Below are 24,247 nucleotides of genomic sequence, written 5' to 3' on the forward strand. Positions count from 1 at the left end.
AATCAAATTTTCATGCGACGGTTTAAACTTTTAGAACATTGGGCTATGATTTCACAAAATATCACAAAGCATTACTCATAAGGAACACCAAATGCCAACAAATAATTAATCATATTTCTGGACATGGGATATAATGACCATTGTTAGACCCTTTTCATAAACTTAAAAAATATATCTCCACATAAACATGTCCACACACGAATAAGCTAAGTGGGACACATTTTTCTATTCAAAATTTTTTTCTGTGCACGTGTGGATGTCTCTCGCAATTGAATATGCAACGCAATAGATATACAAAAAAACAAACAGACAGACAGACAATACAAGATTGGAGGAAGGTTGGATCACTTGAATTCAGTTTCTCTGCAGCAACTTCATGGTCCATTCTTTGGCTTCCCTAATTTTCCGCTGACAATCACTGACAAATGTCGTCTGTTCACTTGCACGAACGTCGATCCGGCAAAATGTGGCAAAATGCTCGCAGTTGTTGTTGATTAGGCTGTAGTTGCCAAAAGCACTGTTGGCAAGAAGGTTGTGAGCCTTATCGACGACTTCATGGGGAAATTTGGTATCAAGTAGCGTGGTGCAAGTTCCTCGCCTCGCGAGCTTAAACCCTAATACTGGCCACCCGTATTCATAACAGTGAAGGGATCGGAGGTTCTTGCCATCTCGCCGAAAGCAATCGAGACAAGTTTTGACAACGCCACGGTGGATGCTCTCCTGGTATTCACATTTTGGGCAGGGAGGCAAATTTTCTTGCTTGTGGCTAATATTGGACAGCGATGGGACTATTGTTTTTTGGCTCTGAGTTCGGGTGAAGTGAATCACGTAGCCGTCGCCGACGTAAATTCCTATCATATATATGCGTATGGAACATGGTAAGGAATCAAATTTTAATCCATATGAACGAAGATTGACTTTTGGTTAGGGACGATCTTGGTTCGAACTGTGGAACATGCAAGAAATATTCACAAACATCTGATTTTGATAGACGTGTAGGCCGATTTTACCTAAAAAGGATTAGCAATCTAAATTAATTTCTAATCTTTTTTGGCAGGTTCAATTGAAATGAAATCTGTTGTAATTCCAGCTCAGCTCTAGAATTCTCTCACTCCAGGATTGAATGAAGAAAAAGAAAAGATTATCAGAACTTTTTCATGCCTTTTCTCTGGCGACAGGAATAGAGATATGAAATGAAAGAAAATGGCATGAGAAGAGATCGAAACCAATGGAGCCTCCAAAGCCAAAGGTAAACCGGGTGGGGCTGCCGCTCGACCTGGAATTCTTCGAGATGACAAGTGGGAATTGATTTATCATTTAGTTTGGGCTGAGGGCAAACGTTTAAGTTTGGCTTGGGAGAAATAGCATGAGAAAATGAACTCCACAAACCACAGTTGACCCAAATGTCCACTTGCCGTGGACTTGTTTTATAGGTGCGTTTGATTTAACTTTTGTGAGATACCTTTACATAAATGCACAGGAGTTTAGGTTAAATGGGTTTTGCAAAATGCAAATAGTATTTGGGTCATCACTATTTGCTACAAACTTATAAAGGGCTTTAGTTTAAAAAAGAAGAAGAATGAAAGTGGAAGCACAGATCAACTAAAGACAGCAGCCGAGGTGAAGCCTAAAAGAGTGGCAACGGCCCGTCGCCGGGGTCATGTGACCCTAGGTGAAGGCCGCTTGGAAGCAACCCAAATTTGGCCTTCCGACAGTTGACACAACCCAAGAGAGGGCCGCTAAGGTTGTGCAACCCCAAGCGATGGGCTGCCAAGGATGCATGACGCTAGGCAAGGCAACGCCGAGGTCACGTGACCTCGACGACCACTACCGAAGGGCAAGATTTGGGTCGCTCTAAGGTCGTGCGACCCCAAGCAACTGCCGCCAAGATCGCGCGACCCCAAGTGAGCCTCGACTACGACGGCCGACGACCTCAACCTCAGTGACCAGCGCAACTAGCGAGCACATGGAGAGTGTATGAGAAAGAAGATCAATAGAGTTTTTAGAGGGCAAGAGTGGAATACCCAATTTTTAGTGAGGGCAAGATTGGAAGAAAAGAAAGTCATTAAACGTCACAATAGCATTCTGAAAATGATAAAAGCCCAAGGCAAGTACTGACTTAGGCTCTTGCCTTGGGTTTTCAGGTTTACCAATATTGCATTTATTCAATACTCTGAAATTTTTTTACCAAAGGCCCTAACTTTTCCCAATGAATTTTAGAGGCTTAAAGTCATTTTGGAAAACTAAACTAAACGCACCCTATATCCTCTTCAACAGGAAAGTGACGTTTGCTTAGGAGTACACATCTTTGTAGTTTTTCTCTTCTCTCGTGGTTTCAACATGACGGACCATCCGCTGGAAACATTTTACTTTCTCCTGAGGCTCGTAGGTGTTGTTGGAAATGGAGTTGATCAGTGTAAATTGATTGGCTAAAGAGCAAAAAGATTGGCCAGAAAAAGAAGTAGGTTAAAAAAGGACTAGTGCAAAATGAGGAAGATGACGAGGACTCACCATGATGGCTGTACAAGCCATAGAACCCATATCTATAAATGTGATCTCCAAGTTTCAGATCTTGAGGTCCCACCACTTTCCACATCAACTGCATCAGTATCGTCAGTACCTCCTTGATGATCTCCATCACCATTTTCTCTCGTGGCCCTTTGTACACTCTCTTGGACTTGTGCTTGAGCTGATTTACCTGCAAAAGACCCTCCAACTGAAGAGAAGAACAAGAAAACTCAGGATGAGGAAGCTAATATGATTACCTGCGCTTCCAAAAGGTCGATGCCCGCGATGATGAAAACGGAGGAGAAAGATGGCGTCGTCCGAAGAAGAGCGAGGAAAGGAAAAGAAAGAAGCAAGTGAGAAGAAACCGGTCGGACAGCGGCCGATGGCCATAAGATATTGGTATATGAGGAGGGTTGGTCAATGTGCGTGTGTGTGAGAGAGAGAGAGAGAAGGGTCTGTCTCTGATGTTGAAATCTTGCTCCTCTTCTTAGCACGACATTCCTTTTGTTTTCAACTTATATAACGCCTCCAGCTGTACAAAATAATTCCTTGCAAAAATAAAGGAAGGAAATATTGAATTAAAAACAGGGAAGCAAGCTGGGGGCAGCAGGAATACGTGGTATACTTAGATCGCAAGTGGGAGAAAGGCAACGCATGCAATCCTAAATCATGCAAAACCTCATAACAAAAAGATAACGATGGCATGAACCATAAGCATTCGTGATTTGACCCGTTGAAGTGGACACATGACTTAGTTGGGTTCGGCATAAGACGCAAAGCAAAGAGGGCTACTGTCTATGATTTGGAAAAAAACAGAATGCCATTCGGATGAGCTCTCAATCGTATTGAACACGTATTCTTGCGATAGCATAGGAACAGACAAAACCTACAGCCCGATTAACCTCCATAAATAGAAATGGACCGTCTTATTTCTATTTGGGGTTAAAATCACAAAAAACCTCAAACTGATACACTTATGATAAATTTATCCCCAACTAATTTTTTGACCACAAAAAATCCCAAACTGGTGCACAAGTGATAATTTTACCTCGAACTAATTTTTTGACCACGAAAAACTCCAAATTGGTACGCCTGTGACAATTTTACTCCGAACTAATTTTTTGACCATCAAAAACCCCGAACTGATACACATGTGATAAATTTACCCTATGTTAGTTTCTGTTAAATTTTACTTTCAAATTGCTAAGTTTGATGACATATAATAGTGGACGAGTGTACCAATTTGGGGTTTTATCCTCTGTTTATCAAAATTTTACGAATTTGAGGTTTTTTGTGATATTAATCCAATTTAACGGAGGGTAAATTTATCACAAATGTATCAATTTAGGGTTTTTGGTGGTCAAAAAATTAATTCGGGGTAAATTTGTCACAGGTGTACCAATTTGGGGTTTTTCTTGGTCAAAAACTTAGTTCCGATTAAAATTATCACAGGTGTACCGGTTTTGGATTTTTCGTGGTCAAAATATTAGTTTGGAGTAAATTTGTCACATGTGTACCAGTTTGGAGTTTTTTATGGTAAAAAAATTAATTCGGGATAAAATTATCACAAGTATACCGGTTTTGGGTTTTTTGTTGTTGTGTTGGTAATGTTCTTGTATTTGCATGATATATTCGGCAGATACCAACATAATCGGACATAAGTTTCATCGATGGATCAAAAAGAAGAAATTGTCTGCTGGTCAAACGCAGTTAGAGCAATATTTATAACTACAAAAAGGGTAAAGCTGATATGTTCGATCTAGGAAATATATAACTATAAAATTCTAATAAGATGATCCTAACTTAAACTGATAAATTCTAAATCAAAATAAACAATATGTTTGAGATTCCTAAAAATATTAAAGATAATAAAATAAAATAAAAATCTACTTTGCTTTTTAATAACACGAAGATGTGGATTTGGCAATTCCCAATACAACACAAGAATATATAGTAAATTTCACCGTGAAATTGGGTCCGTTGGAAAAATTATGTAATTATCTTGATAAGATGGGATATTAATAGTGCTCAAGTTCAAACCATCTGCATCCATCCCGACTTGATCAATGTAGTGCAATAAGAGGGATAATTACCAAAAAAAGTCATAAACCTTTTGAAAATTTTCCACTGAATTTTGGTAAAAAATTGCAGACGTGGATGGTGACCGTCCTACGTTTTTCTTTCCTTTTTCCTTTTCTTCTCTTTTCCTTCTTTTTTACCTTTCGCTATGGCCGGCGAAGGCCTCGTGGCCCCATTGGACGAGCCTTGCCGAAGCTCGCCGACCACAATTAGAAAAAGAATAGAAGAAGCAAAAGAGAAGAAAAAACGAAAATCGAAAAATTAAAAAAATTATTTATGTTAGTACCGGCTATGTCATGTAGAATGGCCAACGTCCACATCAGTGATGTCAGGCGAAAATTGGCATGATGGATTATATTAGCAAAATGTCAAAAGGTTTAGCACTAAATTGGTCAAAGTAAAAAGTTTAAAACTGAATGACACATATGAAAAGGTTTATGATTTTTTGTAATTTTCCCTTCAATAAGATTTTTTTTTTCGAATACATCTTACATAATACATGAGTTGTGCATTCATATCATACTCAATCCATGCTAAGATAGCCTCATTCAAATTTGTTGATGTATATTATACTTTTCAAACTTCATGAGAAGGCATCGGAACTAATATTAAAACAGGGGGTCAGTTTTATATCTAATACATGATTCGAAATTTATAAGAATGACGTTACTTTTATCTTAAGTGAAATTGCATCCTCGATTTTACGATACACTTTTCAAAAGTAAAATATAAGAGACGATCGATTAATGTATCTCCCACTCATACAATGAAATGAAAAATACATCTCGAAGGTTCGGTCTCACTAAGTACTACAGGCCTCCCGCACGAAACAGAATTTTGACAGGAACCTTGAAATTGTATAGCTCCTTTTCGTCTTTATGAAGAAATTATTTCGATACAAATTGATATTTAAGTAAGAAAAAAAAAACTAATCAAGTAATTTCGGGTCTTGTTGGGCAAGTTATGCATGTTCAGGTTTCATACCAAAGCGACTTTCTTCCATACGATTAATGTCCCCATTCTTCTTGAAAGGCGATAGGACTTAATTAATGGGAAGATGATGAATATTAAATACAGCAGATTGATCCTGTCTCTGTCAGTGTCTTTGTCAGTGAGTTGTTCGAGGTGGTGAACAAAACTAAGCAAAACCCAAGCGGATCTTGTCGTCCATGCTGCACTAAAATTGAAAGCAAACTGATTTGTTCTACTCAAAGAACAAAAACAAAAGAAAGAAGAAGAAGAACACTTCCGACAGTTGATAAGATGACAAGCGGAGGTTAGACTATAAATCTATGTCGTTGCGCAGTTCAATATCTGTTAAGAGTTCAAATAATAATGCTCTCCTGATTCTGTGCTACACTTGTACGAATTGTATCAGTCGGTCTGTATCATGGAATATTACAAATGTTCAGCATGAACATCTATCAAAGGTTGAAGAGACCCACAAGTTTGGGAAGGCATTACGTTAAAATAAAAAATAGGTTAGTATTACCTCTTTTAAATGAATGGAACTCCTTGGTTTTGAGAAGTATTATTTTAATGTAAAAAAAATAAGGGAAAAAGAAACAACAATACTAAAAAGGTATATCTGCTCATCTAATAGAAATTAAATCTGTGTCTCCATGACCCGCCCTAATTGGAAAGTTTATGGACCAAACAGATAAATGATGCATTCTAAAATTACAAATATCTTTCTGGGTTTTTGCCAATATTTTCAATGCAAATGGGTTTGAAGCGAAGGAAATAAAAAATCAAAATTAGTACATATGCTGCAATTCAAATCGTTTTCGAAAGTTTTGTATTTCTACGTCTACTTGTATTATTATTATAGGATGAGTTCTTGCTAGACACTCGTTGGCCTGCGAGTCATTTTTCGAACCCTACTAAAAAACTCACCTCGTTGTCATCGATAGATCAATTTTATGTGGTGCCAAATATCATTATTCATGAAGTGGTATATGAATGTGAGGTTCCATCAGCATCTGCTCTTGCCTTTCGGCATATTTGACTGGGAGGACCGTTCGCCTCGTGAGAATATTAAAATATCACAACACGCTTTCATTTAATATTCTAAGTGTTTATAATAGTTGGCAACGGTTCCACAAAATCATACATCACATCAGAGCTGGAGGTTTTGTGTTTAAATCTTTCCAAACCCCTTATTTGCCTGCTACATATATATATATATATATATATATATATATATATATTATACTTGTACATGTATACGCTTAGTCTTAGCTCAAAGTTCGCTTACTCATGAGGGGAGTGTTAGAGATATAGATATCAAATCAAATTTTCATGCGAAGGTTTAAACTTTTAGAACATTAGGCTGTGATTTCAAAAAATATCACAAAGCATTACTCATAAGGAACACCAAATGCCAACAAATAATTAATCATATTTCTGGACATGGAATATAATGACCATTGTTAGACCCTTTTCATAAACTTAAAAAATATATCTCCACATAAACATGTCCATACACGAATAAGCTAAGTGGGACACATTTTTCTATTCAAATTTGTTTTTCTGTGCACGTGTGGATGTCTCTCGCAATTGAATATACAAAGAAACAGATATACAAAAAAGCAGACAGACAGACAGACAGACAATACAAGATTGGAGGAAGATTGGATCACTTGAATTCAGTTTCTCTGCAGCAACTTCATGGTCCATTCTTTAGCTTCCCCAATTTTCTGCTCACAATCACTGACAAGTGTCGTCTGTTCACTAGCACGAACGTCGATCCGGCAAAATGTGGCAAAATGCTCACAGTTGTTGTTGATTAGGCTGTAGTTGCCAAACGCACCGTTGGCAAGAAGGTTGTGAGCCTTATTGACGACGACTTCATGGGGCAATTTGGTATCGAGTAGTGTGGTGCAAGTTCCTCGCCTCGCGAGCTTAAACCCTAGTACTGGCCACCCGTATTCATAACAGTGAAGGGATCGAAGTTTTTTGCCGTCCCGCCGAAAGCAATCGAGACAAGTTTTGACAACGCCACGGTGGATGCTCTCCTGGTATTCACATTTTGGGCAGGGAGGCAAATTTTCTTGCTTGTGGCTAATATTGGACAGCGACGGGACTATTGTTTTTTGGCTCTGAGTTCGGGTAAAGTGAATCATGTAGCCGTCGCCGACGTAAATTCCTATTATATATATGCGTATGGAACACGGTAAGGAATCAAATTTTAATCCATATGAACGAAGATTGACTTTTGGTTAGAGACGATCTTGGTTCGAACTGTGGAACATGCAAGAAATATTCACAAACATCTGATTTTGATAGACGTGTAGGCCGATTTTACCTAAAAAGGATTAGCAATCTAAATTAATTTCTAATCTTTTTTTGGCAGGTTCAATTGAAATGAAATCTGTTGTAATTCCAGCTCAGCTCTAGAATTCTCTCACTCCAGGATTGATTGAAGAAAAAGGAAAGATTATCAGAACTTTTTCATGCCTTTTCTCTGGCTACAGGAATAGACATATGAAATGAAAGAAAATGGCATGAAAAGAGAGCGAAACCGTGGGGATTGATTGAACTCCACACTAATGGAGCCTCCAAAGCCAAAGGTAAACCGGGTGGGGCTGCGGCTCGACCCGGAATTCTTCGAGATGACAAGTGGGAATTGATTTATCATTTAATTTGGGCTGAGGGCAAACGTTGAAGTTTGGCTTGGGAGAAATAGCTTGAGAAAATGAACTCCACAAACCACAGTCGACCCAAATGTCCACTTGCCGTGGACTTGTTTTAAAGGTGCGTTTGATTTAACTTTTGTGAGCTACCTTTACATAAATGCAAAGGAGTTTAGGTTAAATGGGTTTCGCAAAATGCAAATAGTATTTGGGTCATCACTATTTGCCACAAATTTACAAAGGACTTTAGTTTAAAAGAGAAGAAGAATGAAAGTGGAAGCATAGATTAATGAAAGACAGCAGCCGAGGCGAAGCCTAAAAGAGTGGCAACGGCCCGTTGCCGAGGTCATGTGACCCTAGGTGAGGGTCGCTAGGAAGCAATCCAGTTTTGGCCCTCTGACGGTTGACACAACCCAAGAGCGGGCCGCTAAGGTTGTGCGACCCCAAGCGATGGGCTGCCAAGAATGCATGACGCTAGGCAAGGCAACGCCGAGATCACGTGACCTCGATGACCACTACCGAAGGGCAAGATTTGGGTCGCCCTGAGGTCGTGTGACCCCAGGCAACCGCCACCAAGTTCGCATGACCCCAAGTGAGCCTCGACTACGACGACCGACGACCTCAACCTCAGTGACCAGCGCAACTAGCGAGCACATGGAGAGTGTATGAGAAAGAAGATCAACAGAGTTTTTAGAGGGCAATAGTGGAATACCCAATTTTTAGTGAGGGCAAGATTGGAAGAAAAGAAAGTCATTAAACGTCACAATAGAGTTCTTAAAATGATAAGAGCCCAAGGCAGGTATTGACTTAGGCTCTTGCCTTGGGTTTTCAGGTTTACCAATATTGCATTTATTCAATACTCTGAAATTTTTTTACCAAAGGCCCTAACTTTTCCCAATGAATTTTAGAGGCTTAAAGTCATTTTGGAAAACTAAACTAAACGCACCCTATATCCTCTTCAACAGGAAAGTGACGTTTGCTTAGGAGTACACATCTTTGTAGTTTTTCTCTTCTCTCGTGGTTTCAACATGACGGACCATCCGCTGGAAACATTTTACTTTCTCCTGAGGCTCGTAGGTGTTGTTGGAATTGGAGTTGATCAGTGTAAATTGATTGGCTAAAGAGCAAAAAGATTGGCCAGAAAAAGAAGTAGGTTAAAAAAGGACTAGTGCAAAATGAGGAAGATGACGAGGACTCACCATGATGGCTGTACAAGCCATAGAACCCATATCTATAAATGTGATCTCCAAGTTTCAGATCTTGAGGTCCCACCACTTTCCACATCAACTGCATCAATGTCGTCGGTACCTCCTTAATGATCTCCATCACCATTTTCTCTCGTGGCTCTTTTCCCACTCTCTTGACCTTGTGCTTGAGCTGATTTACCTGCAAAAGACCCACCAACTGAAGAGAAGAACAAGACAACTCAGGATGAGGAAGCTAATATGATTACGTGCGCTTCCAAAAGGTCGATGCCCGCAATGATGAAAACGGAGGAGAAAGATGGCGTCGTCTGAAGAGCGAGGAAAGGAAAAGGAAGAAGTGAGTGAGAACAAACCGGTGGGACAGCGGGGGATGGCCATAGGATATTAGTATGAGGAGGGTGGGTCAATGTGTGTGTGTGTGTGAGAGGGAGAGAGAGAGAGGGGTCGGTCTCTGATGTTGAAGTCTTGCCGCTCTTCTTGGCACGACATTCTTTTTGTTTTCAACATACATAACTCCTCCAGCTGTAAAAGATAATTCCTTGCAAAAATTAAGGAAGGAAAAAAAAGATAAAAAACAAGAAAGCGAGCTGGGGGCTGCAGGATTATGTGGTATACTTAGATCGCAAGTTGGAGAAATGCAACGCATGCAATTCTAGATCATGCAAAACCTCATAACAAAGAGATAAAGATGGCATGCAATATAAGCACTCGTGATTTGACCCGTTGAAGAGGACACATGATTTAGTTGGGTTCGGCATAAAACGTTGAGGCACAAGACAAAAAGAAAAGAGCGATACTGTCTATGACTTGGAAAAACAGAACGCGATCCGGGTGAGCTCTCAATCGTATTGAACACGTATTCTTGGGATAGCATACGACAGACAAAACCTATGGCCCGATTAATTTTCATGGATGCAAATGAACTGTCTCGTTTTATTTTTTGTGTCGGTAATGTTCTCGTATCTGCATAATATATACGGAGATACCAACATAATCGGACATAAGACTCATTGATTGATCAAAAAAGGAAATAGAATTTGGGATCACAAGTTGGTAACCGAGAGCTTTTAGGGAGTTGCACTTGGATCACAGATGAATATTTACGTAAGGAAAAAACTAATCAAATAATTCCATGTCTCGTGGTAGAGCAAGTTGCGCATCGCTTTCATGCGATCGATGTTCTCATTGTTCTCGAAAGGCCGTAGGACTTGATCAATGGAAAGATGATGGATACAACAAATTGATCGCGTCTCCATCAGTGTCTTTGTCAGTGAGCTGTTTAAGGTGGTGAACTAAACTAAGGAAAACCCGAGTGATTCTCTAGTCGTACGTGCTGCATTAAAGCAAGCTGATTTGTACAGAAGATGAAAAATATGAGATCTGCACTAAGCTAACTTGCTGAACGCTTACCGACAGTTGACGAAATGACAAGCAGAGGTTGGACTGTATATCTCGTCGTTACATAGTGCAGTATCTGTTACGAGTTCGAAAATTCATTCTTTCCCGATTCTCCGATACACGTGTATGAAATGTATCAGTCGGTCCATATTATATAGTATCGTACGCATCTATGGAATATTGCATGTGTTCATGAAAGCACAGAGATTGATATTTCTTTTTTGGAATGTTAAGTACGTACGTTCGTCCATTCATGAGCGAAAGCATGATACAGGAGTATAATCGGGTACAGGTCCGGTGTGAGCGTAAAGAATTTCTACACTAAAATTCTTCCATCTAATCCTAGTTTATGTTACCTTCATCTGGAAATGATTGTAAAATATCTTGTTTGACTTACTATCTTGCCCTTTTGTTTTAAAAAGGGTTAATACCACGAAAAACCCTAAACTGGTACACTTGTGACACATTTACCCCAAATTATTTTTTTGACTATAAAAAATCCCAAACTGGTACACCTGTGACAATTTTATCCCAAACATACCACAAAAAACCCTAAACTGGTACACATGTGACAATTTTATCCCGAACTAATTTTTAATATTATTTTTTTTGAATTTTTTTGAATTTTTTCTTTTTTCTTTTCTTTTCTTTTCTTTTTTTTTTCCTTCACCTTCAACCTCTGGCCGGTCGCCGGCGACCGGCCAGAGGCGGAAGCCGACGAGGGCCGCCCTAGCCGGCGTAGGGCAAGGGCCGCCCTCCCCAGATCCGGCGAGGGCGACCCTCGCCGGTATCGGGCGAGGGTGACCCTCGGTTGCGTCAAGCGACCCTCGCCTACGTTGGGCGAGGGCCGTCCTCGCCCGCCTAGGGCAAGGGCGACCCTCGCCCGACTCAAGCGAGGACGGCCCTCGCCCGACGCAGGCGAAGGTCGCCCTCGCCAGATCAGGCGTCGGGCGAGGGCCGCTCGACGCTGGTGAGGGCGGCCCTCGCCAGATTCGGCGAGGGTAGCCCTCGCCGAGCACCGGCGAGGGCGACCCTCGCCGATTTCGGCGAGGGTAGCCCTCGCCCGATACCGGCGAGGGCGACCCTCGCTGCGTTGGGCGAGGGCCGCCCTCGCCTGAGCCGGGCGAGGGTCGCCCTTGCCCTGGGCGGGCGAGGGCGGCCCTTGCCGGCTTCCGCCTCTGGCCGGTCGCCGGACCGGCGACCGGCCAGAGTTTGAAGATGAAAAAAAAAAAAGAAAAGAAAAGAATAAAAAATAAATAAAAATTCGAAAAAAAAATAAAAAATTAAAATTAAAATTTTAATTCATGGTAAAATTGTCACATATGTACTAGTTTAGGGTTTTTTTTTTGGTAAGTTCAGGGTAAAATTGTCACAGGTGTACCAGTTTGAGGTTTTTGATTGTCAAAAAAATAGTTCAGGGTAAAATTGTCACAGGTGTACCAGTTTGGGGTTTTTTTTTGTAAAAAAAAGTAGTTTGGGGTAAATGTGTCACAAGTGTACCAGTTTAGGGTTTTTTGTGGTATTAACCCTTTTAAAAAAAAGGAAAAATTACTAAAAAAGTTATAAACCTATTATACGGATGTCAATTCAATCCCAAATCTTTTAATATAGCCAATTTAGTTATAAACTTTTTGACGATTTGTCAATATAGTCCTTTCAGCGAATTTTGGCCTCCAAAAATTACTTCTCTAGTCAGGGTATCGCCGACATATATGTCGGTTGTCTTACGTGATACAATTGGCGCTGATGTAAACAATATTTACAATTTTTTTAAATTTTATGATTTTTTCATAAATTTATTGATTTTTCTTTTACTTTCTTTGATTTCCATTTTTTTTTTCGTCTAAGGCCAGTGAGGGTCGGCCGGCTGTTGACACCTAAATTTTGCCAAGTCATTTAGGGTTTAAGTGTGTAGAAAATTAGGGGTTTATTTTTAACCCTTAAGCAAAAATATTTTCATTAAATTACATGGCACATAGATATTAGGCGCATTTGCATTAATAGAATTTAGTGAAACATATTTTCCTTTTAATTTATTTTATTTAAAAAATCATTATAAAAATTAAAAAAAAATTAGAAAAATAGAAAAAGGGCGCGAATCGGGGCCGTGTCAGCCCAGCTCCCCTTTTTTTTCTTTCTTTCTTCGCGTCTGGGCCCAGCTCGGCCCATCTCTTTTCTTCTTTCCCCCAAGCCCAGCCTCTCTTCCTCTCTTCCTCTCTCCTCCCCGTATGCGTTCTGACCAAGACAAAGAAGCAGAGCAGAGCAGTGAGGGCAGACTGATCAGTGGCAGCTTCGAGCTGGAAATAGAAAGAAAAAGAGCTGGATCCATTGACTGACCCCGGGGACCGTTTTGGAGGGACGCCAAAGAGAAAGGGCCGGCGGGAGTCTAAAAGGAGGAGGCTCGGCGAGAGATACTGGGGGGCTGGTTTGAAGGAGAGCGAGAGGAGAGACGGGAGGAAGAAAGGGAAGAGAACAGAGAGCAAAAAAGAAGAGAGAACGGGAGGAGAGATCGGCGAGAGTGAGAAGCGGAGTCGAGAACGAACGACGCATCCTACGGCGACCATCGCGGCCGAACCTTGGACGACGACCTCTCCCGGCCAACGTCCCCGACATGCCACCCCCCCGGTGTCCGTGTTTCCGGTGAGCCCTTTTCTTGGTCCTGAACCCCCATACCCGAGGATCTCGGCTCGGAGGCGTCGAGGCAGTCAGCCATGGCACGATTTGTGTCGAGCGCACCCTTTAACCATCGTCTCCAAGCCAGGTAGGGGTCTGCGATTAAACGCTCGCGCCGCGAACTTTTCGTCGTCTTCCCCTGTTTTGACCGAACCGTAAAACCTACTCATTCTTTGTTCGGGGTCCATAGGTGTGCTAAGTTTGGGTGAGCTGACGTGGTTATTTGGCTGGTCTGGTGATGGTTTCCGTTGGGTCTATATCTCGATTCGAGTTTTAAAAATGTTCGATGTCTTGTGCTCGGCTCTTGCTCACCACGTGTTTGACAATATGCCCAACTCAGCCCGTGTACTGGCTTTGCTGATTTCCATTTGTTCTTACGTGCGTATAAGTAAGTTCGACGTCATTATAAACTCTTTTTTGCTTGTTGAGCATTACTTTCATCGTCGAACCAAGTCTGAGCATGAGATTTTCTTTGAGCATTCTTGTGCATGAGGAAATGATAAATGTCCATGCTTGAAACGTCAATCTTTTGAGACATTTGCGTTGGCTTGCTTCTCTGAACTCTACTATATTCGGTCCTCTTATCCTGTGATTTTGAATGTCAAATGTTCGGTAGTCGAGAATAGGCGATGGACGAATATGTGGCAGACGGTAGAGGTCCGATGAATGGACGCGTATCGACTGACTGTGAAACATAATGTTCATGGCTGGAATGTTTTTGTTCTGGAGTCGGTAAGCAAATCTTTGGGTGTTCTGGGCATGCTTGAAGAAGGAGACGTGGGTTGGAAATTTGTGAAGGAGGGGCCGAGAGCAGTACCGTAGTAGTGGACTTTGGGCTCATTTAGACTTAGTGAGCCTTGGGCTTAGAGTGTTATTTTGGTGAGTCTGGGCTTAGTTTTTATCATAAGAGCAGTGAGTGTTGAGTTTAAATTGGCTTCTTTGGGTTTGTTGTTGGTTTGAGTAGGCTTGAGAAAGGGCCCACTTTTGTCTATGGCACGATCAAGTGGCCTGTTCGCAGTCCATATTCGGATTGGGCTCCAAGGCCCTGCCCGATTCCCTATTTTCAGATTGAAAGTTAATATTTTTATTAAAAAAAATTAAAAAATTAAAGAAATTTCGAAAATTGAAAATTGGGCTTTGGAATTGCCCCTTTTTTGCACTCTTCGTGTGATTAGCATCATGTTTGATTGCACATTACTTGATTCACACACCTTGAATTGCGCGTTTAATTTAACCTTGCACGTGGTTGATTATGCATGTTAGGTTCATGTGTTGATTGCTGCTTCCCCTAGCTTGGTTAGGAATGGAATTTTTAGACTCCCAATTAGTGTGAACACATTAGGCAATAATTGAACAAGGTTAGGTATCGAAAGGGCACTAGTTGATTAATTAGTGTAATCAAGTTCCCAAACTCATTGAATCTTTAGTTCGTAGAAGTGAAGCATTTCTCCCGTGCTTTACTTGGGTGTCTAGTCGATCCACTAAAAACTGATTAGTGGCGACTCCTAGATGAAATTGATTTGCGTGTTAATAACTCAAAACCTAAGTCGCGAATTGGTATGAGTTTGGGAGAGCTCGAGCTAGGTTTAACTTAGTAATCCATTAGCCAAATCCCCTAGGTGGCGAGGCCAGTTCGGGGAGGTTGTGACACCGGCGATGGACTTAGTAGATAAAAAAGGGAAACGAAAGAAAGAAAAAGAATAAGAAAAGAAATAACAAAAAAATTATAAAAAATTCAAAAAATTTTATGAAAAATGAAAAAATTGTCCACGTGAATGCATACCGTGCCATATAGGACGACCAGAATCTATGTCAGCGATTGCTGACCACAATTGTCCGAAGGTTTATGACTCAATAAGCAAAATTGAAAGGTATATGATTGAATTAGCATTCGTATAATAGATTTAAGACTTTTTTTTTGTAATTATCACTAAAAAGAAATGTATCTTGCCTACTAAAGACCTATTGCAATACAGTTTGTCTAACTTATTTAGTATACCAACTTTACCCAAAAGTTTTACATCCTATCTTACGATTCGTGGGTATGCCCAAGATTGAATTACGATATGGCATTATAATTATTATAGGCAATCCAAGAGTTGACCTTTATGCGCGTGAGCCCGGGGCATATATTCCATTATATCATGTGGATCTCCCGGGCCTATCTAGTTTAATGGCTCAAATTAGTTTGATTTGTACATGCAAATTGTACAAACTCAAGGATCAAGTCCTCACAAAGATAGAAAGGTCTAGAGAGTTAAAGATCATAGACCAAAAGTACGAAGATGATTGTCCTTCAGGGCGCCCATATGATTGCACGACCAAAACAACTTGGGCTATTACGTGCACCTTTTGAGGCAGAATTTTGCATGGTCTCCTGTTGCGTACATTCTCTTCGATTATAATTCGCTTTTGCATCAATAATATTTGAGTTCATTCATATTTCTCTGGTGAACCAGATTTTCTTTCCCTTGAGGATTCAAGATTACTTCACTAAAATTCATCCTAATCCGTCCCGCTTTCATTATGCTTCACTTTGGAAACTAGAAAGAAACAATGCTTTCATGCATGGCCCTTGCAATTTTCATGATGCATGCGTATATTGTCCAACCTTGATGACTGACTTTACAAGATTAATTTGATGGATTTAGCTCAGGCTTGCCGAAATCTCGTAGGCCCAAAGTCATCAAACGAGGCTGGATGGGCCCAATGTCTGTTAAGAAAAACTTCAACTGAAATCATAAAAAATTGCCCTTTCTTCTGATCGTGGATACAATACAACACGTTGAATATATACTCATTCATAACACTCAGATGCTTGATAAGGTGAAGCGTACATATGAAGTATCGAGATCTGAAGTGAATAACAATGACATGTGTCCTGTGTTTCTTAAAAGGTAAACGTCTACTTTGGTCCCTAAACTAGCATTTTTTTTTTCGAATCAAATCCTTTAATTTTTAATTTGTCCAAAATGAAGTTCTTGAATTCCCAAGACTTTTTCTTATTAATCAAGTCTCTCAGACTCCTAATCTGGTTAATTGAAACTCATGTATCTATTGGAGAGGGCCAGATCTAGCGTGAAAAGAAATTTTGCTAGCGTGAAATATTGGCTAATGCATGGGACTAAAAACTCTGAAGATGATGACAATAATCATATTTGGAGTAATGAGATTTCTGTACATGAACACTGCACTCAAGCTGTCCACATTAAACCTCTGGTTGGGTCCAACAAACATGTCAATTTCAATTAACTTTTGTTGGGGAAGGTCTGGCGGTCATTATAATGAGTCCAAGGTCCTTACGCTGAGTGTTTCGAATTTTTCCGGACCATCTAGCTGAGGCATTGGGTTAATTATCAGGGAAAACGGATTCCTTTTCTCGACATGATTCGCCATGGCATTTCTTTGATGCGTGCACTATCAATAATTGCTTAGTGTCACTTACCAAAAAAAATAATAATTGCTTAGTGTGATACTAGGAAGCAATTTACATGGTTCAGTTGAGCAAATAAAGTTAGTCTTGCTGTGGAAGCGAAGGTAGTTCGATCCTACGGGCGTGCGTGACATTTCTATTGGTCTACTACATTGGCTAGCCAAGAAGCAATTTGATTGGACAATTTCCCCCGTTATCGTGCATACGAGAGAGAGAGAGAGCAGTGTTTCTCGCCCAATCTCCAATTTTTCGACAATCATCAATAAAAAGGTAAATCATGCTCGTTGGTCTTATATTGTTTAAATTTTTGTGCGTTGGAAAGTTTTATAAAGAATTACGAAAATGTAAATTATGTCCGTTGATTGTAAAATTTTTAAGTTTTTGCATGTTGCGAAATTTTATGTATAAATTATGAAAAAAAATATAAAGAACTACGGTTCGAGGATTTGTCTCTAAGTGAATCATGGAATCTGACGGGAATGGAAAGGACAAGTTAACAATTTTATTTCTCGAAAATCTTAACGTGAATGGAAAGAGGATGGCAACATGTGTTGTATGAAAAGTGAGAGAGAGAGAATAGATGACCGTATTAAAAATTTAAAATGGTTGCGTGCTGCTGGTTTTGGAAATGTCACGTAATGATCATCATCATAAAAAGACAAAAAGATAGAAAGAAAATCCCAGGAAAAGATTAAAAAAATTAATAAAGGGTAATCTCAAATCTATCTAATCTTCTCAGCTAGTCAAGAGATGTGAGGGAAATCTCAAATCTATCTCTCTTCTCAGCTAGTCAAGGGACGTGGGCCTCTCAGCACCTTCCTCTTGCCCAAGGGCGGAGCTTCACTATTTCTCTTTTACTTTTTAAATCAGAAAAGAGTGTAGAATTTCTCATCTCCACTTTCTACATTGATAATTAAAGCCAAGAACTCTTGTCAACTTGGGTCATCTTCTTTCATCTTTCTCCCCCTTTTTTTTTATCATTTACTTTTTTAAGTATTTGGAATCTTCAGGTCTTCCCATTTAAATATTGATGGGCACAACGGCACTTACGCAACCGGTGTGGTTACCGTGATATAAAAGAAATGCCTTTAGATTATTAGCAAGTGTGTCCGAACAGGATTCTAACTTTGCTCATGAATTTTTTGAGTCAAGATACAGAAATTACTCCGAACTTTGAAATATTTTTATGGTCTCGCTTTACTTGAAATCGTCTTTTAAGTCCTATTTTAATAAATATTTGAGGAGTCCAGAATGTAAAATAACTCTTAAGAGAGGCCTACCAAAAGCAGAAACCAGAAATTAAAAGAAGTCTCAAACCGAGTACTTTTATTGAAAAGTAATATGTATTCATACCCAAAAAAAAAGAGAGAGAAGAAGTTGTAATATTTATACTTTGGAACTCTCTCATCATTAACATTCCTCCCACGTCTGCATCCCAGACAGAAAGAGTCCAACTGTCGTGACAAAAGCTGATTTCAAAATAATATCTGTTTCACGCGCGTGGGGCCCGTCCCATCACTAATCATTGAAGAGAAAAACAGAAACCAAGGATCTTTTCTTTGTCTCTTTGTGATTAAAAAATAGAAAAAAAATAAGGCCGATCAAGGAACTTGAGTTTATTTTAATTGTAATTAGAAAAAAAAAAAACAGGTATTTTGGCACACTCAGCGGTTCTTACTGTTTGTACAATCACTAAATGATAATTACATAGTCTACCCCTAAACTGAATTTAACGAAGTTGGTACGTCGCGAAAATCATTTATGCTATTAATTTAATTTGGATAACTAATAATAATATAAGTTATTCGCTCACATACATATTATGATATATGTCATATAGGTTGTTATTACATTTTATATATGTCAAATTTTCACTGCATGACATATTTTCTTAAGTGAATGGCCTCCTACGCATCAAGAAGTATTCTATCAAGATAACAAACACAGTAAAAGAAAAAAGGAAACAAACAAAATTGCTAAAAGAAATTGTATATCCACTCATTCAATAGAAATAAAATATGTCTCCATAACCTGCTCTTACTAGAAAGTTTATGGACGAAAAAGATCGATTTCATGCATTCTCAAATGCTATACTTTCTTCTTTCGAGTCTTTGCGAAAATATTCATTTCGATCCAAATGGTTTTTGTCGCGACCGACCTCCAGTAATTAATTTTTGGGCAAAAATTATAAAAAGGTGTCAATGGCTTTGAGAGGTTTTCTATTTGTAACAAGAATAATCTCGAACCCCTTTTGATACTTTTTTTTTTGTGTGGAATTTGAATTCCCTCGCTTAAAGAAATGATGAGAACTTAAGTTGAATGTGACAACCGAAAATATACTCCGATACATGCATCAATATACTGTCATCGGCCATGTTTCTAGACGTTATATATAGTATCAGTCCACACTAAGCTGTTCTTTCACAGTAGAAAATATTGCTTACACGTCCAGAGATAAATAAATACAAAATGGACTTGCGAAATTATATGACGAGTTCTCATTAAACACTTGTTAACCCGCGAGTCATTTCCAACCCTACTAAAAAAAATTGCATGGGGACCATCCTGAACATTTCCTTTTTTTTCCCCAAATATCATAATTAAGAAGTGATATTAGAATGTGAGATTCCATCAGCACGTTTGACTTAAGATGACCCGCCTATGCTCATCAGGAACACCAAACGCCAACAAGTAGTTGCTTATAAAGTTATAAATATATCTCCACATAAACATGTACATACACGGACAAGCTAAGTAGGGCACGTTCACTGCATGGTGGAGAAAGAAGACGTGCTACAATCAAAATAGTTAAGCGTGTATTTGGGAGAGCTTTCGCCAAATGCATTTGCATAATTGCAAAAAGCTTAATACTAAGGGTTCTCATGAAATACAAATAACATTTGGTAAATACTATTTGTTTTAGAGTAGGGTTTTTTGTAAAGTTTTTTTTAAAATAATAAAGAAAAAGAGAATGGAGAGAATCAAAGAAAACCAACTGGAAGCAGTTGGAGCTAGTAGCCTTGGTTGAACACGGCAATTCCTTGCTCGAGGTTGCGCAGCCTAGACGAGGCGGTGCTTGGGCCATGTGACCTCAATCGATTGTCATCGACCACTGGTGGCAGATCTAAGGCAACGCCGGTCATTTGAGCTTTTTGCCAATGACACGCGTTGCCGGTCAGATTTGAATCAGAAAGTGAGGCTGAGGATGAAATTGGAATTTAGATAATTTAGTGTGGGTAAAGTTGGCGAAAAAAACTCATTAACCCTAAAAGTAGCTTTCCGAAATAGCTGAATCTCGATGCTAGGTGAGACTTGTATTGAGTTAAGAAACTTTAGAAATGCTAACTTCAGTTCAAAGAGAATATTATTTGTTTGCTTTTGTTCTACTTCTCTTACTATAATGAATTAATTATAGTCTGGCTTACTAAATTAATTACAATCTTTCTCCGAAAGAAGGATACAGTTTGTCCATTTCATTCTCATTCTGTACCTTTTTTTGTGCTTTTAACTCTTCTCTGCCATTTCCCAGTTCTACTTATCTATAGCTCATCTGGCTACATCTTTGGCAGTTATTTTAGAATGCGTTTGGCAATATTTATGTTCTAAGGAACAATTTCTTTGTAGAAATAGTTTTTTTTTATATTCCTTGGACGAGTTTCTGAGCAGAAGAACGCGTTTGGTAACTGCACAAAATTTCTATTCTTAGAATAGAAAAGCGTTGGTACAACCCTAAATTGTTTTATTGACGTGGAATTTTTTAATAATTTTTTGAGATTTTTCTAATTTTTGAATTTTTTCTTTTTTTTCCTCCCTTCTTCTTCCTCCTCTAGCCGGTCACCGGCCATCATCTCTAGCTAGTCGTCGGCCATCGCCGAGGCCTGGCGACCAGCTAGAGGAGGAGGAATAAGGAAAAAAAAAAGAAAAGAAAATGACCTTGTTTCAAAAATTATTCTCGGAAACAAAAAAGGTATATTTTTTTACTTATTGTTTCTGTTCCAAATTTCTTCCTTGACCACTAGTCTATTCCAGGGAATAGAAAAATTAACTGACGTTACTAAACATATTTCTGTTTTTATGTTTTGGAGAACAAAAGAATAAAAAAATAGAAAAACACGGTGGTTATCAAACAGGCTCTCAGTCTCTTTTTCTAAGTAAAATCATCACTCTCTCATTTGGTGTGAATGGAAAAACACTCTTATTAATTTCATGATAGCGCTTCCAATCAGACCATTTCAAACCAATTGATGTTTATTAATGTTTTATGGCTGAGCAAATGAAGAGATAATTGTAGTTTTGATATGAGATGGACTCATCTTGGGGTTGGGTTTGACATTTTAGCATTTTACGGTTGATTGGTCGGTTTTGCAAGGCCAAAATCCGTGTAATAAATTCTCTCTCCCTCATCTTTCTCTCCCAAGTTTCTAGGGTTTCCGTATAGCCATTAGAACCTTTCAGGCCTTTTTCTCTGGCATGATGGCATGTTTGACTGACCTCACATATGAATTGCCTTGCAATAAATGAATAAGAATTGAGAGGAGAGTGAAACCGTGGGATGGACTAAACTCAACACTATAGAGTCTCAAAAGGTGACCCGGGTTTAGGTGCGTCTCATCCCGGGATTCTTCGAGGGTGGGGATTGATTGTATCATTCATTCTGTGCTGAGGGGAAGCGTTTAAGTTTGTTATGAGAAAGTGGATTCCAAAAACCACAGGTGCATAGATATTAATCATTGTACTTCACTTACACCGAGAAGGAATTGAAACGCCAAATCTTGATTGCTGAAAAAAGATTTATGTGCGGTTGATCCGAATGTCCACTGGCCACTTGTTCTCGATCCTCTTCAACAGGCAAGTGACATTCGCTACGATCAAACTGTATTTGTTTGGCGAGAGAAAGAAGAGAAAATCATGGGGAGAGGAAGAGTAGAGTTGAAGAGGATAAACAACAAGATGAACAGGCAGGTGACATCTGCTACGATTAAATTGAATCTCCTTTGGCAACAAATCTTTGCAGTATTTTGTCCTCTGGTGGCGTCAATATCAACGGACTATCCGCTGGAAATATTTTACTTTTAACTGTGTCTTTTCTTGGTTTTTTTAGGAGGGAGGGAGGTAGGGTAAAATTGATTGGCTAATGAGCAAAAATATTGGCCAGAAAAAGACGAAGGAAAAAAAAAGGACTAGTGCAACATTAGGAAGATGATGAGGATTGGATTTACCATGATGGCTGTATAAGCCATACAACCCATATCTATGAATGTGATCTCCAAGTTTCAGATCTTCAGGTCTCACCACCGTCCACACCAACTGCATCAACGTCGTTAATACCCTGCTGATGATTTCCATCACCATTTTCGCTTTTGGCTCACTCTCCTGGGCTTGTGCTTGAGCTGATTAACCCCAAACTGAAGATGTATCGGGTTGAGATCTCAGATAGTTATGGCAGTGAAGTGAAGAACAAGAAGACTTAGGATGAGGAAGCTAAAATGATTACCTGCGCTTCCAAAAGGTCGATGGCAAACAGAGGAGAAAGATGGCGGTGTTGTCGAAAGAGAGAGGAGAGGGAAAAGGTAGAAGTGAGTGAGGATGAACTGGGAGAAAGTGGGCGATGGCGATGAGGATGATGGTATGAAGGGTTCGTAAAGTGTCTCAGAGAGAGAGAGAGAGAGAGAGAGAGAGAGAGAAGTCTTTCAAGTGAATCTTGCTACTCTTTTTGGTCTGTCCTACTGGTCTTCAATCGTGCAGAGAGAGATAGACTATGAGAAGCTTCAGGTGGTCGTCCCGGGTCCTGGGGATCCTCAATCATGCAGAGAGAGAGAGAGAGAGAGAGAGAGAGAGAGAGAGAGAGAGATAATGAGAAGCTTTAGGTGGTCAGTTCAAGGTTTTCGATGAACTCATTTTATAAAAAAAGTAAATATCACGAAAAACCCCAAATTGATATATCTGTAATAAATTTTCTCCAAAATAATTTTTGGATAATCAAAATTCCCAAATTGGTACATATATAATATATTTACCACAAACTAATTTTTGGGTCACCAAAAATCTCAAACTACACTCGTGGCATATTTACACTCTGTTAGCTTCCATCAACTTTTACCGTGAAATTATTGAGCTGGATGACACATGACAATAACTCAATTGACATGACAAGTACACATGGAAATTCATATCAGTTTACGGTAAATTTATTACAGGTGAAACAGTTTTGGGTTTTTTGTGATTCAAAAAGTTTGGGGTAAATTTGTTACAGGTGTACCGGTTTAAGATTTTTGGTGACCCAAAAATTAATGTGAAGTAAATTTATCACATGTGTACCAATTTGGAGTTTTATGTGGTATTAATCCTTTCGAAAATGGGAAATGACAGGCATCTCCTCCATTGAACAGAGAATACCACCCTATCAATCCAAAAGAAGAAGAAAGAACTAATTAATTGGTACAATCTTTTGTGACAAGGTCCATTTAAAGTATACATATATTTATATATTTAGAGAGTATATGATTTGAGATAATCTTGTTAGAATCATAGAAAATTGAAACCGTGGTTCATTAAAAAGTTTGTGTAGTGTATGCTTTGATCCTACATCTATAAAGCATATTATTAAAAAGGTCAATGAGACACGTCTAAGAAATGTGCTGCGTGTTTGGTCTTGGGTTTGAAGTCTGCATGGTAATTAATAGCATGATCTATCATGTGCATATAAGTAAAAGCTTAATTAAATGCCAAATAGATTTCATTAATTTATAGCGTGTGTAGTCTATTACCGGACCACTACAAGGACAAATGTGTTTGATTGGATACAAAGACGACTGTTTATTCATACATTTGAATTGTTAATTAGATCGGACAAAAATTTCACAGGATAATTGTTCAAAAAGTTTTAAATTTATGGTACGGCGGCCAATTCAGTCTTAAACTTTTCGATTTGGTCAATTTAGTTTTAAACCATTTGATGATAATCTATTGTATTCCTTCAGTCCAATCTTGGGCGGAAATCGCTGACGTGGACTCCGGCTATCCTATGTAGCAGGGTCGACGCTGACTGGACAATTATTATAATTTCTTTAAATCTTCTGATTTTGTTTCTTCTTTTTTTTTTCCTTTCTTTTTCTTTCCTTTTCCTTTTTTTTGTTTATTTCCCTCCATCGGCCATTGCCAAGACTGGAGGAGGTCGCTGGTTATAGGCGAGGGTGTTGCGGCCCTCGCTAGATTTGGGCAAGGGCACGACACCCTCGCCTTGCCCTTGCCTTACCTTCGCCTTGGCTTGCGTCGCCTCGCCTCGTCCTCGTGTTGCTCGCCTTGCTCGATTTGGG

At 39.3% G+C, this 24,247-nt stretch overlaps 2 protein-coding genes across 2 annotated transcripts; one reads left to right on the forward strand and one right to left on the reverse strand.

The window, feature by feature from the left end:
• Positions 1-354: 354 nt before the first annotated feature.
• On the reverse strand, positions 355-9,554 carry LOC130138495 (protein LEAD-SENSITIVE 1-like). Its single transcript, XM_056312717.1, has 4 exons — positions 9,422-9,554; positions 9,260-9,339; positions 2,512-2,716; positions 355-851 (listed from the first exon to the last, which is right to left on the reverse strand). The coding sequence occupies exons 1-4, from the start codon at positions 9,552-9,554 to the stop codon at positions 355-357; spliced, it is 915 nt and encodes a 304-aa protein (XP_056168692.1).
• A 171-nt stretch (positions 9,555-9,725) lies between these two features.
• LOC130138496 (uncharacterized) lies at positions 9,726-14,023 on the forward strand. The gene is made up of 3 exons (XM_056312718.1): positions 9,726-9,764; positions 13,133-13,586; positions 13,689-14,023. The coding sequence occupies exons 1-3, from the start codon at positions 9,726-9,728 to the stop codon at positions 13,988-13,990; spliced, it is 795 nt and encodes a 264-aa protein (XP_056168693.1). The 3' UTR covers positions 13,991-14,023.
• Positions 14,024-24,247: the final 10,224 nt, after the last annotated feature.

This window comes from Syzygium oleosum, unplaced genomic scaffold, assembly GCF_021117445.2.
Source record: "Syzygium oleosum isolate NSW1041296 unplaced genomic scaffold, Sole_v2.1 Sole_v2.06, whole genome shotgun sequence".
NCBI classification, from domain to species: domain Eukaryota; kingdom Viridiplantae; phylum Streptophyta; class Magnoliopsida; order Myrtales; family Myrtaceae; genus Syzygium; species Syzygium oleosum.